The sequence below is a fragment of the Rhipicephalus microplus genome, chromosome 6 (assembly GCF_043290135.1).
Source record: "Rhipicephalus microplus isolate Deutch F79 chromosome 6, USDA_Rmic, whole genome shotgun sequence".
NCBI classification, from domain to species: domain Eukaryota; kingdom Metazoa; phylum Arthropoda; class Arachnida; order Ixodida; family Ixodidae; genus Rhipicephalus; species Rhipicephalus microplus.
Genome location: NC_134705.1, coordinates 199,299,162 through 199,314,491, shown reverse-complemented (window position 1 = coordinate 199,314,491; position 15,330 = coordinate 199,299,162). Strand labels below are relative to the sequence as shown.

At 42.3% G+C, this 15,330-nt stretch overlaps 1 protein-coding gene across 1 annotated transcript in view; it reads left to right on the top strand.

Annotated features, from left to right (window-relative positions):
- The first annotated feature begins 2,761 nt into the window (after positions 1-2,761).
- The window catches only part of yata (N-terminal kinase-like protein yata), a 28,001-nt gene continuing 15,432 nt past the window's right edge, over positions 2,762-15,330 (top strand). The window contains exons 1-15 of the mRNA XM_075867545.1: positions 2,762-3,165; positions 3,339-3,398; positions 3,508-3,588; positions 3,919-4,038; positions 4,141-4,364; positions 5,654-5,744; positions 5,883-6,038; positions 6,128-6,286; positions 7,046-7,153; positions 7,274-7,480; positions 7,678-7,740; positions 9,120-9,308; positions 10,248-10,323; positions 10,825-10,971; positions 11,595-11,749. Coding sequence (XP_075723660.1) covers positions 3,052-3,165; positions 3,339-3,398; positions 3,508-3,588; positions 3,919-4,038; positions 4,141-4,364; positions 5,654-5,744; positions 5,883-6,038; positions 6,128-6,286; positions 7,046-7,153; positions 7,274-7,480; positions 7,678-7,740; positions 9,120-9,308; positions 10,248-10,323; positions 10,825-10,971; positions 11,595-11,749 — 1,950 coding nt within the window. The 5' untranslated portion in view covers positions 2,762-3,051. The remainder of the gene's footprint in view (positions 3,166-3,338; positions 3,399-3,507; positions 3,589-3,918; positions 4,039-4,140; positions 4,365-5,653; positions 5,745-5,882; positions 6,039-6,127; positions 6,287-7,045; positions 7,154-7,273; positions 7,481-7,677; positions 7,741-9,119; positions 9,309-10,247; positions 10,324-10,824; positions 10,972-11,594; positions 11,750-15,330) is intronic.

Below are 15,330 nucleotides of genomic sequence, written 5' to 3'. Positions count from 1 at the left end.
ATCCTTAATAAAAAAACTAATGATGTAATAGAAAATAATCATTAACTAAAAAGGAATATTAAACTAAACAAATAATGAAAGATTGAATCAAGAAGAGAAAAGGTGAGGTAATACTACAGTGGAAGACAGAAATTTTGAGTAGACCAGACAATCGAGCTTATCTCACCCGGTCACAATCAAATGAATATGCAAATTTCATTCAAAATTAGACAAGTGTCGTCAGAAATATATTTAAGCAGGCATTATTATGACATGCGCTTTGATTCTCGAATGAAATTGCATACAGCATCGAATACGCTCCTGTGGCAATGTCCCAAGCTAAAGGCACCGAAACTTAGAACATTATCTGCAGTTAAATTTAAACCTACTGCTTGAAAAGGAACAATTAAAAGTCTTTTCCTAATTAATGAATAGTTTTTACATGTTATAAAGTAATGCTCTATTGTTTCCGTTTCTTCACAGAATGGACACAGGGGGGATATCGCCAGACCAACTCTGTGCAAGTAAAAGTTTAATGGAGGGACACGGCATCGAAATTTGGTTAAAATAACTGCTAACTTTTTAGATTGACTCCACTGAGGTTTCCAGGGGTATGTTAGGTGCTGATAGTCCGTATGTTTAGTAATATTTTCCATAATATCCGTATAAATAGCCCATTTTCTATATCTGATCGACACTATGTGTTCCGATTCTGGTAGTACCGAGATCACAGGGCCATCAAGTGTGGCTCGAGATAGTGAATCGGCTATTTCATTCAACCGTATGCCACAGTGTCCCGGGACCCAGACTAACTTCAGGAACTTCACATGAGGTGGAACTAATGTTTGTAATGTCGCTAGAGCTCTTGATTGTTCTGAAGCTGTGAGAGTAGTACACAGCGAAAGAGAATCAGTAATTATCATTGCACTCTCTTCGTTTGAAGGAAGTTTTCGTAGCGCTAAAATAATAGCCAGGAGCTCAGCTTCGAAAACCGGAGTGAAGTCTGGTAGTCTTACCGAGAATGACCAACCGAGGTAATCTGAGACGATTCCTACTGCTGCCTTTTCTTTATTCACAGAAGCGTCTGTGGCTATTATGTTCTTTATTTCCGCATGAACTATGTAGTCTTCTAACCTGTCATTTAAGTAACTCGAAGATTGAAACTTAGATAGTGGGGGAAAAATTTCATCACATTCTATCGTAATATTGTGATTTAATGCTTTGGTTCCAATTACCGATCTGATATCCACCTTTATGCTTTCAAGTTTCTTTTGTACAAAAATAATCTGGGGAGTACGAAAGCGTGGCCAGTGAGCGAGGAAGAAGGCGTCGGGGTCACTAATAAAGGCATATGCAGACCGTCTCGCTGATAAGCCATAAAATTTCAAGTATGTTTGTACTGTTAAGATACGGAATCGGCAAAGAATAGTTGGTATGCGAGCTTCCTGATATAGTACATTAATAGCGACATACCTGGGGAGTCGCAAACACAACCGTAACGCTTCTCGCTCTAATAGAACTAACGGTTTAATTTTGTACGTAGGGCCACCCGAAAATAATATACACCCAAATTCGAGTATTGGGCGCATGTACATTTTATATATCATTAATAAGGTGTGCCTACGTAACCCATATTTTCTGTTGCTCAACCTTCGCAATAAACCTGAAGCTCGTTGTGCCTTTGCCACGATATAGTCTATGTGAGGGCTCCAGTTAAGTTTCTCGTTATAAATAATGCCCAAATATTTGATAGACTCTACTTGTGGAATCGGTTCCTGATTATAAAGTACTGAAATTTGAATAGAATCTGCTATAGGGAACACCAGGAGCGCACTTTTACTGATGTTTAGAGACAATGAAATTGAATGCAGCCAAATTTCAAGAGAATACATGTACTTTTGCAATTTTTGATGCAAAGAATAAATGTCACTGTCTGCAACGAAAAATGCAATGTCGTCTGCATAAATGTAGACAGTGATATCTCGTTCAATGGGAATTGAGCTCATCAACACATTGAATAACAGCGGAGATAGGACCGCCCCTTGAGGTACTCCACGTTGCTGTTTGAATTTAGATGAGTGACATCCATCCTTTGCACAATAAAATTCTCTCGATTTTAGAAACTCTGCTACCCAATCAACAATATATCGCGGAAAGTCACATTCGTGTAAAGAATTCAATAAAATTGAGTGCTCAACGCTATCATAAGCTTTAGCTATGTCTAGTGTTACTAGTACCGCGTATTGTCGTCTTTTTCGGGCAAGCTGTATTCGGCTCTCTAAGTCGGCATGAGCACACCAAATTGAGCATTCGCTACGAAAACCTATTTGAAATGGTTTCAATATTAGCTTGTCAGCCATCCAAACTTTTAATCTATTATTGAGAACTCTCTCTATAATTTTGATCAGGTGAGATGTTAGAGAGATTGGTCTGATGTTGTCAATGTTCTTGTTGTCAATGATCTTCTTGTTCACGCGCAATTAGGGCATGCGCTGCATTCACCTCTTCTTCTCTTCTCTACTTGGTAGGTAAAAAACGGCAGGAATGGGAATATACAATATGAACGCTCGCGGTATAAAAAAAATCTGTAAACAGAGTATTCGATCCGAAGTTTTGACAAGTTTTGACATTATACCATCAAATACTTATCGAGCAAATTGGGCAAACGAAAGGGCAGTTGGAGCTGTCAAGTTGGATTGCGCGCTCTTCTTCCCGTGTTTTGTCTAGTTTTGTCCAACAACGAAGAGCTACTTTCAATCAGTTGGCAACGCTGTGGTGCAATGCAAGGAAGCGTCAGCTGAAGCGCAGCACAGGTACCCGATCACGGGGTTTTAATCGGCCCGTTGGGCCCGTTCTTCAGCGTGCTCCTGATTAGGTGGTGAAACAAATAGGATGTGGGAGTTGTGTGGTTGACAGAGTCGAATAAGAATGCGTACTCTGTTCTAATGGTTGTGATTGCGCTCCAACGCTGACACCTCGACGCAACAATCCGAAGCCACCGACGACACAGCGGCGAGCGACTGATCGTCTCGTCGGAAGAGGTGGTGCTGTTTGTGTCACTCGCATTTCGCAATGTGGTCTTTCTTTGCGAGAGACCCCGCCAAGGACTTCGGATATGAAATTGGTGAGCATGTGCCCGGACTAGAAGACAAATCGATCTGGCAGCTACACAAGGGAAAGAAAAAGGTAACTGCTTGTATTGAAGCAGCATTCCCTAGTGCGTCGTGGCACTTGTTAAAAGCCAGTCAACTCTGACGCGAGGGTGCCTGTTTATGGCTCTACGACTTTTTATTAAACCTGTGCGTCGCTTCCCTTTCTGGTAGTCTTGTTTCTCACACGGCTGACGGGTTGCTTTTCAGGGAGGTGATCAAGATGTGTCTGTTTTCGTGTTTGAAGCGAGAACAGGCAGTGAAAGCTTGGTGAGTCGTTTCGTTAAAATCTACAGGTTGTCGTGTTAACGTTGTAGAAGGCGCTATTGCTCAAAATTTTCTAGCTATGTATTTACTTACCTGCTATTTATTTCTGTAGCTGGACACCGCCAAGGCTTCTGTCAAAAGGCTCAAGACTTTGAGACATCCGAACGTTCTACAGTACGTTGACAGTCTCGAGGTAAACACCACGCCTACAGTGTTCCGTGAATCTTCTTTGTACTGTCAGCGTCGAAAGTTTAGGAACCGCGCGGTGTCTGAAGACTTTGAATTTCTCATTGAATCGCGACTGTGTACGGCCGAACTGCGCAGTTCTTGTTAATTAGCATGTTTAGAACAGCCAGGAAATCTGAAGTCCCTGCTACCTGCCAAAGTAGCAATAATATTCAGCTTTTTTTTTTCTTGCGTCTCGTAGTCCTCAAACCTTTGATGCTGACTGTACGTCTGTTTTACCCGTTGATATAGCAATGGCAACTCTGAAATCACTAAAAATTGTGCAACTTCTTTTCAGACTGAGAAAGTTGTGTACCTTGTAACCGAATATGTGGAGCCCCTCATTACTCACTTGGAGGTGCAAAAGAAAGATGAAGAGAAAAGGCTTGGAGCCTCATGGGGTCTTTACCAGGTCACGGTAAGTTCAGTGCCTCAATGTGGGCCGCCAACTCAACATGACATATTGTTGGGTTCAGTGCAAAGCTTTGACAAGTATGTGTCTTGGTTTCCCACCATTTAGAAAGGACTTGGCTTCTTGACCGGAGACTGCGGCCTCAGTCATAACAATATTTGTTCGTCGGCCGTCTTTGTCAACCGTGCCGGAGAGTGGAAGATTGGAGGCGTGGAACACATGTGTCCCGTTACCGAGTCTCCGTCGCGAAAAAGCCTTCCCACCTTGGATATCTACACACCACCCGAGCTTAGAGATTCATCCGCGTCCCACAGAAGGCAAGGGCCGAAATGGTAAGACTGCTGTAAGACTGCCGTGTAATTACATAGCCAAGTTTAAGTGAAAGCATTACAAAAGCTGTACTTTCTTGCTGTGCCTTGACTCTGCACTAAAATGTGAGACCTTTTAGCTGTGTAGTGAGTTTGTAGGAAGATGCATACAGAATTTTGAAGTAAGGCAGTGTGAAACACAAGAACTTACTTTGTACAAATGCATAATGTGTGCTAGGGAATGCAAATGCTCTTGTTAACAATGCAGAGATTGTGGAACGGAGCAAATGCGCAGGTAGGAGTAAGTCAGTGAATAAATAATGCGAAGCTTGAATCAAGATTTGTTGTTAACATGTGTGTAAGTGGCCCCAGTATCATTAAGAGATAAGTTTAAGGTTAACTCTAAGGTTCTTAAAGCTCTCATTTATAGCCCTCAGCTGTCAGGGTTAACATTGTCTATTTAACTTTGTTTGACCTTTAACATAATGTACCAAAGTAAGTGCTTGGAATTGCTAAGTAAGTGAAAAAGGTAGTGCACGGGATAACATAAAGTAATAAAGTATCAAATCTGGGATAAGCATTACTAGCATTGAAGCTTGGGCCAGTTGGTTCATAGTTGCAACTGGGAAAACAGGGCAATGTTTTTTACAGAATACATGATGAAGGGGATTATGCCAGCACTGCTGGCGTACTCCCTTTTTCATCTTGTGATCTGTCAGAAATATAGCACTGTTTTTTTTTTATGTACATGATCACCAGCAATGTGAAATTGAGTAAAGGAATATTTCGTCATCTCTTCACGGCGCATGTTCTAAATATAGCCCTGCTGGCAGGTATTTTCAATGAAGGGCTCTTTAAATTGTGGTCAGGGCAGTGTCTGGGGCTTTGGAAATGGTAGAAACTTGCGGAGGTTCCCTTCGGGATGGTTTTTTTCTTGCAGTTTCATGTTGTTAATTTCAGTCGGCACTACTCTTCATACAACTCTTTCTTCCAACAGCTAAAAACATTACAAGGAAAGGATCTTGAGCTAGTCATATGTCAGGCTGCCTCCTGCGCTATTCATAAAGATTAACTTGAAAGAAAACAAGCGACCCAATTGGTCGTGAACCAGAGTTGAAACATTGACTTTTCTCATCGTAGCACAATGTCATGGCAGGTGATATATGAAGCGTACAAAATGTACAACTTGTATATTGAAGCGTAGTGTATGTGAGTGTCGAAGTGTCGCTGGTAGAGATCAGTCATTTGGACAGCTGTGGGTACGTCGCTGAAAAACTGTGTACTTTTCTCTTGTCATTTTACCGAATGAAAAGGGCAAGAGATAGCTGGGGTCTTGGCTGCCTGATGTGGGAAGTTTTCAACGGACCCTTGCTAAAGGCTTCTTCCATCGAATCTTCTGGAAAGGTGTGTGTCATTTTTTCCTCTCAAGTGGTTATTCCTAAGAAGTAAGTATGTGGTGTTTGAATCAACTTTACTTTGCGCTAACATTCGAACTTATTCAAGCTCAGTGACAGGGATAATTCATTCTTTCTTTATGAATAGATCCCAAAAGCACTCACGCCGGCCTTCAACCAGTTATCAAATTCAAACCCTAGTTCTCGACCTAGTCCAACAGATGTCCTCACAAGGTGTCGATCAGCCGGTGGGTTCTTCAAGAATAGCTTCGTTGACACCATGCTGTTCATAGAAGAAATCCAGGTGAATCTAAACAGAGTTTTCATTTTTTCCCTCAGGGACTCTGGTGCTCAAACATTTAGCACACGATTTTGTTCTCCTTTTGACTTCAGATCAAGGACAGTACAGAAAAAAACAGGTTCTTCTCTGGTCTTACCTCTGTTATGGACAACTTCCCGTCCAATGTGTGCAAGTACAAGATCCTCCCACAACTGATCAATGCATTCGAATTTGGTGATGCAGGATCAGCCGTGTTGACACCTCTGTTTAAGGTGAGACATTTCGACGACCAATCACGAAAAGGAACTTACTAAAACATCATCCTAGCACAGTGCAGATGTGGCTAGCACTATTTGTGCTGAGTCGCTGTGCAATAATTAATATAGTTTATAATTCACCTTATTCTCTCATCATTATCCAAGTGTACTACAGCAATTACTGAGCAAAACACTTACATGGTCCTGTATGCACTTGCCTAAAACAGCTTGAAGGCAAACTATATCTTCTTTTTCTTATTAGTGGATGTATCGATTCTCCCCCACCCCACTCCGAGAGCTTTCGGCTCCTAATGTGGTTTGGAACTGCATCCACGATTGGAGTCATTAAAAGCATTTTGCAGCTATCTTTATTTTGCACTGCCTCTGGGATTGGTTCACCTTTTACTAACCATCCATGTCTTAGTGACGACCCAAATTTCAGCAATCTGAGACATCAAGATGACATCATGCAGGGATGTCATCACATGATGGTGATCTTTTCCATCACTTTTGCTGACGTGCACGCTGAATGATACTAAGGAATACCACCAGTCCATTTCCTGTTTGATGAGCCATCTGCGGCTTCTGCCTTAATTATGTGTTCACGCAAACTCCTTGAAGTATGTAGCTCATGTTCTTTATATGTTGTCCGTTGCGGAATTGAATCTTTTATGTACAGCATTTGTCGAACATAGCATGGAAATTTGGCATTTCATATTGTGTTCATCCCTCTGAGTACATTTCACCTTGATGAAATCTTTCGCACGTTCGCAGATTGGAAAACTGCTGGATGCCGAAGAGTACAAGAAAAAGATTGTGCCCTGCGTTGTCAAGTTGTTCTCGTCTAAAGACAGAGCAACCCGAGCCCGTCTTTTGCAACAGGCATGACTTTTATCACTATTTTTAATCTCCATCAAACTGCTATGTTCTGCACATGTTAATCCCATAAACACATGTTGTCCCATAAACTTATGATCTCTAATCGTGACTTAAATATTCCAGGTGGACCAGTTTGTTGACTACTTTGGCAACGATGTCTTGAACCAGGAGGTGTTTCCGCACGTCATTCAAGGCTTCTCGGACACAAACCCGACGATACGTGAGCAGACAGTCAAGGCGATTGTGCATTTGGCACCAAAGCTTAACTACAACAATCTCAATGAAGAGGTGATGAAGCATTTTGCTCGACTTCAGGCCAGGGACGACCAGGTTAGTTGGCCTATGCTGCCTTGTCTTATGTATAGCCTGCATAATCTATGATTTCTTCCCTAAGCAAAGCTTGCAAAATGCATTGCAAACTTCAATGTCTTGATGCTTTAACCATATCATTGTTGTGTGCCACATTTCGCTGGATATCCTGGCTAGCAGTAGGTGTGCTAACATTGTGCTGCCTTCTGTGTTGGCAGGGCGGCATCCGAACAAACACTACTGTGTGCCTTGGAAAGATAGCCAGCCATCTTCATCCACAGGTATGGTAACCTCCTTTGCTCTCTATGCAGCAGATGCTATCGAATTTCGCCCACTTACTACACTGGTAAATAATAGCAGAATAATTTGATTGACACAACAATACTTTGTAACATCTGGCCTTTATTTGAAGCCATTCAGCATACTGAACGTGTCTGCTGTTACAACTAGTGTAAACCAACCATGGGGGCGCGTTGACTCGTGGCCACGAAGTTAAGGCTGTCTGTCAAGTTTATTTGTGGAAGCAGCGATCTACAGTGGTAGCTGCAGACAGGTCGAAACAACGTCCATTCGGTCCAATAATCGAGAATGTTCTGCCCCTCTTTTTTAAGTCTTTCGGCCCTCCTGATATTCCATTGCCCAGTTTGGCTGAATGCAATGGTCAATGCAAATGAGTTCTGCGGAAACCTGCAAGGTGGCGGATTGGTTAAAAAAAGAAAAATAGATTACGGATTTCCTTGTGGCTTCGAGCCACAAACGGGTGGTTGTCTATTTTCACTTTCTTAATGTGAATGTTGTACCGCTACAGGCTATGGCATTCTACTGGTTAGTATGCGGCGGTGGGTTCAATTCTTGGTTTTGAGTGCTGTATCTTAATGCGGTTGAAACAAAGAAAAAAGCTACTGGCTTACATTTAGGTGTATGTTAAAGAGCATGAAGTTGTTCAAATTATCCAGAATGTTCTACCGTGGCATCTTCTCATTTATTTTCTTGCTTTGGAATGCAAAACATCATGAACCACTTGTGAAACTTTTACATAGTCTTCTTACTCTTAAAGTCAACTATATTAGCTTGTGTAGCTGCTAATTTAGCATAAAGCATGCTGTACTTGAAGAATGAATTATAAAGGTGCTAAAGTGCTTATATTCTTTTGTCCTTCCAAGGCTAAGAGCAAGTAATTTGAACTTTTGTAGTAAATCGCCAATAAAAACAAGAGCATTGGATGTTAATGTGCTTTCGCTCATTGTAGCCGAAACATAAGCTGTCCCTATATCCCAAGACATATTCATGATTGAGGCACTATATCATTGGCACTGTGAAGCTTGATCTCGAGCATTGTTTCTTATCACAAATGTCTCCAGTTTTGCAAAAGAAATGTGCAATACTTATAAGTTAGCTACGCAAAGGAATTGTTACTTGCCACGTGTTATAATTCAAAATGCCAGCACGGGAATGAATGGCAATCCAAATTTCTGTACTATTAATTTGGTCCCAGGGTGGTACTTATGGTGGCATTATGAATTGCGAGATACACAGTCTATAGTGTATATCTTGCAAGAGCATTTTGACATACTCCACTCTGATACTATGTAAAGGCACTCCAGACATGTGACTAAATTTTTGACAAAAATGTTTCCTTGCTTCCCCTGGACCCACGCAGGTGCGACAGAAGGTGTTAATAGTGGCATTCACTCGTGCCATGCGGGACCCTTTCCACCCGTCCAGGATGGCTGCCATCTTGGCCCTGTCGGCCACTCAGGGATACTTCACCCTCAAGGACTGTGCAACCAAGGTGCTCCCAGCACTGTGCGCCCTCACCATGGACCCCGAAAAGACTGTCCGGGACCACGTAAGCCATGTTGCTCCTTTTATGCGTGTTGGCTTATTGTCCGCTAGGCTGCAAGCGGCACGTGCTAAGCCTCCCTGGTTTACAATCAATACAAATACCCAATAAAGTGGATGGGAAAGCAATTGCCCCTATAGCTTAATGGGTGGAGCGTCGTGTACATTTTTCGAAGGTCTAGTCCCCACCATTGGCAAGGTACTTTTTCATTCACTATAACGTCTTTACACATTACATCATAATAAATTTACTACTGTTGAAACATGATTGCAACGTCTTGACTACTTCCTTTAGCTTATTAATCAGTTCACTTCTGAGGTTGCATCTAACAAAAAAAAAAAACAAGCCCTCAAACAGGCCCACCTTCTTTCGTTCAGCTCTTTTTAGTAGCAGTACATGGATATTGATTTATAAGACTAAATCATGCAAGAATTGAGCGGCACTGCAGATATGTGATACTGTTCAAATGTTGAGCAGGCCCCATCTTAATTGGCAGTATCAAATTATGATTGTATCTCATTGTACTCACAATTGAGCTTGAATGGGTCATTGGGAAAAACTAAGCAAATTTTTTGATTCAACAGAGGTCTTTGGAGTGTGTAAATAATTGTACAGGTGTCTATCTCCTCGTGCAAAGTGCCTGCTGTGCCATGTAAGCTGTCATTTTTGTGGCTGCACTGTGCCTGTTGGAATGAAATTTATTGTGCTCTTGCACTGAGTTTCTGTTTTTATTTCGGTGTTGATATTTTGAATGTTTGTAACTATTTGATACTATGTACAATAATACTGTTTGATACTAAACTGTTGGAAACTGTGTGATGGCTCACAAAACTTAACGCACAAAATTAGAAACAAGTGTTCAGAAGGAAGCCGACAAGTTAGCCAAGTACATCAAGCTCTGGCTTGTAACTGTGCATCAGGACTGAAAAGGACTCATTTCCTCAGGCATTCAGAGCCATCAAGGGTTTCTTGGGAAAACTGGAGAAGGTGTCCGAGGACCCGAGCTTAGCCGAGCAGATGGGTGAGTGCCTTTTCCAGTAACGTTCAAAAAAGCGCACGAATTTCCCATAACATGCAGATGCTAAGACAAGCACATTGTGCCGCATTTTTATGCGTATAATGCACACATAACACACAAGATACTTAGGAGCTCTAGTCGGGGTGCGGGTTCACATGAATTTTGGTGTTCAAGTTGGCTTCACAGCTTTTTTCATTGTTACACAAAAAAGGTCGTTTCACAGCGATATGCAGGCTTTTCTAAGAAAATTTTATTCTTTAATTTTTATCATTCGTTGGGTTTCAGATTAAGTTGGGTTTTAGATATATGCAGGTGTGGGTCATATACTGGAAAATAAGATGAGTGCTATGATGTGTCTATCCCCTTCGTCTTCTTTTCTTCACATGACTATAATGAAGCAGAAACATCTTGTTTAGCGCTATGTTTATTATAGTAGAGTATGACATCAGGTGAGGATAAAAACATGTGTGATCTCTGAAATTGCTTTTCTTTGATCATCAACAGAGGCGGATGTGAATGCTGCCAGCTCAAGCGTGCCATCAAGCCTAGCAGCCAGCTGGGCGGGTTGGGCAGTGACATCACTCACGTCAAAGTTCTACCGCTCCAAGCCGACAGCAGGCTCCCCTACGCCCCCCAGTGCGACAAGAAGTGGTGAGATGTTTTTCAAATAAATTGAATTCAATTCAACTCGGTGCTTCATTTATCTTATCTTGGGAAATGAAAACAGTATTGGAAATGGATAACTTGCGGGACAGTTGCAAATGCTACAGACTCGCATTAACAAAAGAAAGCACGTTTGTATTCTTCTGTCACCGGTCTCGCTAGTCATCGAGAAGTCGCCTTCCAGGAAGGACAGTAGGCTTAATTTTATTCATTCGAGTTGAATTTCTAGTGTTTGCAACTTTCACACATTCCTTCGTGTTATGCGTACCCAATTTGTTTTACGTGCTTGTAAGTAGCCAGCAAATCTTATTTAGCTGTTACCCTTGTCTGTACATGTAGACACAATAATAATGAGAACTAATATTGTATCTAACAAAGAAAACAAGCCCTTAAATTATGTATTGTTTCTGAGATAAATTTAGTTGTGAGTGTTGTGTATTTCTTGTTTCTTTGCCTTTGTCAAAAGTGAGCAGTTCACCACGCGGTATGATGAACAGACTATGGGCTCTTCTGCTTTGTCTAAGATTGTGGTTGTGGTTGGCCTTTCGTAACTTCAAGTCAAGAGTTGACATTAACCTTACTTCCTCGCACTGGGGCCTCTGCTACATTAGGAGATGTGCAGCCTCAGCAGTCTCCCAATGCTGCCTCGCCCACAACAGAGGGCCCCGCATCGAACGATCGCCGAACGTCCGAGGACGCCAGCGTCGACTCTGGCTCTGGAGGCGACGACAAGTGGGACGACCAAGAGGACTGGGGAGATATGGAGGTAAGAGGTGCCATGTTGCATATGCTCTGCAAAATCTGCTTAAAGTGATACGTGCAACTTTTCACTAGGTTAGGATTAGAAAAACAGCGATAACAACCACATGTCTTTCATCCTTCCTCTCGAGATATATATAGGCTACCACTATCTTATATAGTGGTGAATATAGTAGTGGAGTGTGTATGTGTTGACTGGAAGAATAAAAGACTTTTGGTTGTTAGTATAACCGACTGTGTCCTATCTTCATACCGTGTTTTTGTGCCGCTTTTCTGCTAGTAATCGCGAATGAACCAGGCCAAATGCCAGCCCTTCTACTTTCACGAGGCACATGGACACAGAATATTGCAAATGAGTTCTGTAAATATCATTTTGTGGGTCAAACTGGTAGTTGTCGATTATCTCTTAAATAACCCTTCTACCCCTCCGCAGAATTCTGCAAAGTTAAGCTTCTGTGAATATCTGAGCACTTCAAACATTTGAATGAATTTTCAAGTATTTGAATTCATGTCCATTTGAATTTACATACATTTAAATTGAACGAATACAAATGAACATATGTTAGTCTTCATGTAACCACCCCCACCCCACCCACCCCACTAGAAAGTCGGTTTCACTGCAGTAAAAGGTGCTGTACAATGAATGCACCTATCAAAGGAAATCTACACTGCCTCCAAGCCCCACTTCGAGCTTAAATGAACATTACCTTCAAATAAATTCACGATTTTTTAACAGTTTAAAAGCTTGTCATACCAGTTTAAGTGCTCTAAGTATGGTAAATTTTAAAACGCGACATATTTCACAGGTTATTACTTGCATTATACCTAAAGTCTAATCCTGCTACTATTCAAAGTCGCTGCCACTTCCCTTTGACCCAAAATGAATGACAGTTGTGCATGCCTTGTTACACTTATAGAAAATATTGTCGAGGTCAGTTAAACTGTGACAAATAAGCTCATTTATGTTTATAATATGTGATACTATTTGAATTAGATTTGAAGTTATTCTACCAAATAACTGTGCACTTCGAATCTAAAGTTTACTTTCACACAAGCCCACCCAAAGCTCATTTGCAAGTTTTGTATAGCTCTGTCTTGTCATAAAAGTTACCTTGTAAGTGGTTCACCAAATGTGCAAAATACCATCCTAAGGTAATCATTGCCTTGTTATTTATATCTGTGTGCTCAAAAACTCTATAAATATATAGTTTATACAGTGTTTTTTTTTTTTAGACCATACCGAATTCTGAAAATTGTCAGTGTACAGTTTCAGTTCTTGTGCATGATTACTCAATGCACTGTACATGTATGAAAAATTGAAATATACAGTTGCATAATTACGATTTCTCTAACTTTCTATTCTGTGACTTTGAAGTAGGTTATGCAATTCATGAATATTAGCAGTGACATCGGAAATTGGGTTTGCTTAGAAGGAGCTGTCAGGATGACACCAGCTTTGATACATTTTGTTCCCAATGAGTGCATTGATACACACGGCTCTTACAGTTCGATTTGTGTGTAATTGCACATAACTGCATTTTGTGAAAAAAGTAAGTGGGACACCTGAGCATTTGCACTGCAAGTTTAATGGCACACACCTTGAAACTCGCACCGTCACCAGCAGTCGCATGTACACCATATACGGTGTATTTCATAGGGATATCTTGGCTCTGGCACGGGAGACCTCTGAATTTTTAGGTTTTTTTGTGCCTTGAAATGACTGAACATTTTGAAGTGGCCTCTGCTGTTGCTAATAAACTATGCTCTTGAGATTAATTCTTTGGTACAGCCCGGCTGTCAAATTGTTTAATGTAAAAAGGGCTTCACTCAACACTTCTCTGTTAGCAACTCGTTAGTGTGCTGTGGTGCAGTTATCCACAAATGTTTACAACTCCTGATTGTTGTGAAACAGTTGGATTTCCACAAAGCAGCGGTATATAAGTTTGGGTTGAAAGTGTCAGTCATTGCTGCGCAGCTGTTGTGCTGCATAATACTACTCTGAGTAAAGGCCGAACCTCATGCACACGATTTTCTAGCGATAGCGACGAGCAACAGCAACAAACTTGCTCTGTCGCGCCGTTGCGTTGCGATGGCTGGAACCACATGTAGGTGACAGTGTCATTGTTGCTAGATTGAAAACTATCGCGTGTATACCTATGAGTTGTGAAAAGAAGTTTAAAAGTAGATAGATTGCAACATGTCAAATTTATTACTGTCTTGTGTGGCATAAGCCATGAAAGCGTTTCACGGTGTTCTTTTATAACAATGTTGGGTTTAATCACGACAGGGTGCCCAGAAGCATATACCCCGTATTTACTCGCATAGTCGGCGCACTCGCATAATAGGCGCACCCCTAGTTTGGTCGCGGAAAATTCGATTTTTTTTAATTCCGCGCATAATAGGCGCACCCCGAACTTGGCCGTGATCAGAAACGATTCTACCCCCCAGCGGTACAGTTGGAACGCGGTCCCCGTACCCTGAAGAAAAAAAGAAGGCAAATCGACGAGCAAATAAAAAAAATTCGAAGTGCAACGACCTAACCAACGTGTTTGTCGAAATAAAACTTGAAAAAAAAAAAGGGCCCATGAGCGAAAAAAAAAAACGGCTGTTCCATCAATTACTGATACCCCCCAAATCGCCGCGCTTTTTGGAGGTCACGTGTACAACGCCGGGGGCTCGATCGCCATCACCACCATCAGAGAAAAAGAAAGAAACGCCATTTTGCAAGCGGTGTGCGTATGTTGTGGTCGTGTATTGAACTTTGGTTCCACCATGGGGAAGTACGCGAGCTACACGGCTGGGTTTAAACTGAAGGCAGTGCAGTACGCGCTGGAGCACGGCAACTGGGCTGCAAGCAGGCATTTTGGCGTTGGAGAAACCAGTATTCGGTACTGGAGGGACCAAGAAAAAAAACTTGAGGCGACGAAGAAGACACGACGGGCTTTCCGCGGTGCCAAGACCGGCAGGTATTCGAACGTCGAAGAGCAACTGGTCCGGCATATACGGGAGCTACGACAAGACGGCTGTGCTGTGTCGTTGGATATTGTGCAGACTGAGGCGCGCAGAATAGGCCGAGCGCAGGGCATCGAAGTAAAAGAGTTTAAAGCCAGCTCCGGATGGACAACTCGTTTCATGCGGCGCCATGGCCTCGCACTGCGAAGGCGGACCACCTTGTGCCAGCGCTTGCCCGCAGCATATGAGGACAAAGTGGTGGACTTCCACAGTTTTGTTATAAAGCTCCGACAGCAGAAAGACTTCATTTTGTCCCAGATCGGCAACGCTGATCAGACCCCCCTTTGCTTTGATATGCCGTGGAACACGACAGTGGAGGAGAAAGGTGCACGGAGCGTCATCGTCAGAACGTCTGGCGCTGATAAACAACGATGCACCGTAATGCTGGCGGTGACAGCGGATGGGCGTAAGCTACCGCCTTACGTTATTTTTAAACGTAAGACGCTCCCAAAGGCAAAATTCCCTCAAGGCATCTACGTCAGAGTCCAGGAAAAAGGCTGGATGAGCGCGGAACTCATGGTGGATTGGGTGAAAACAGTCTGGGGTCGGCGGCCGGGTGGTCTGTTGTTGCCGTCC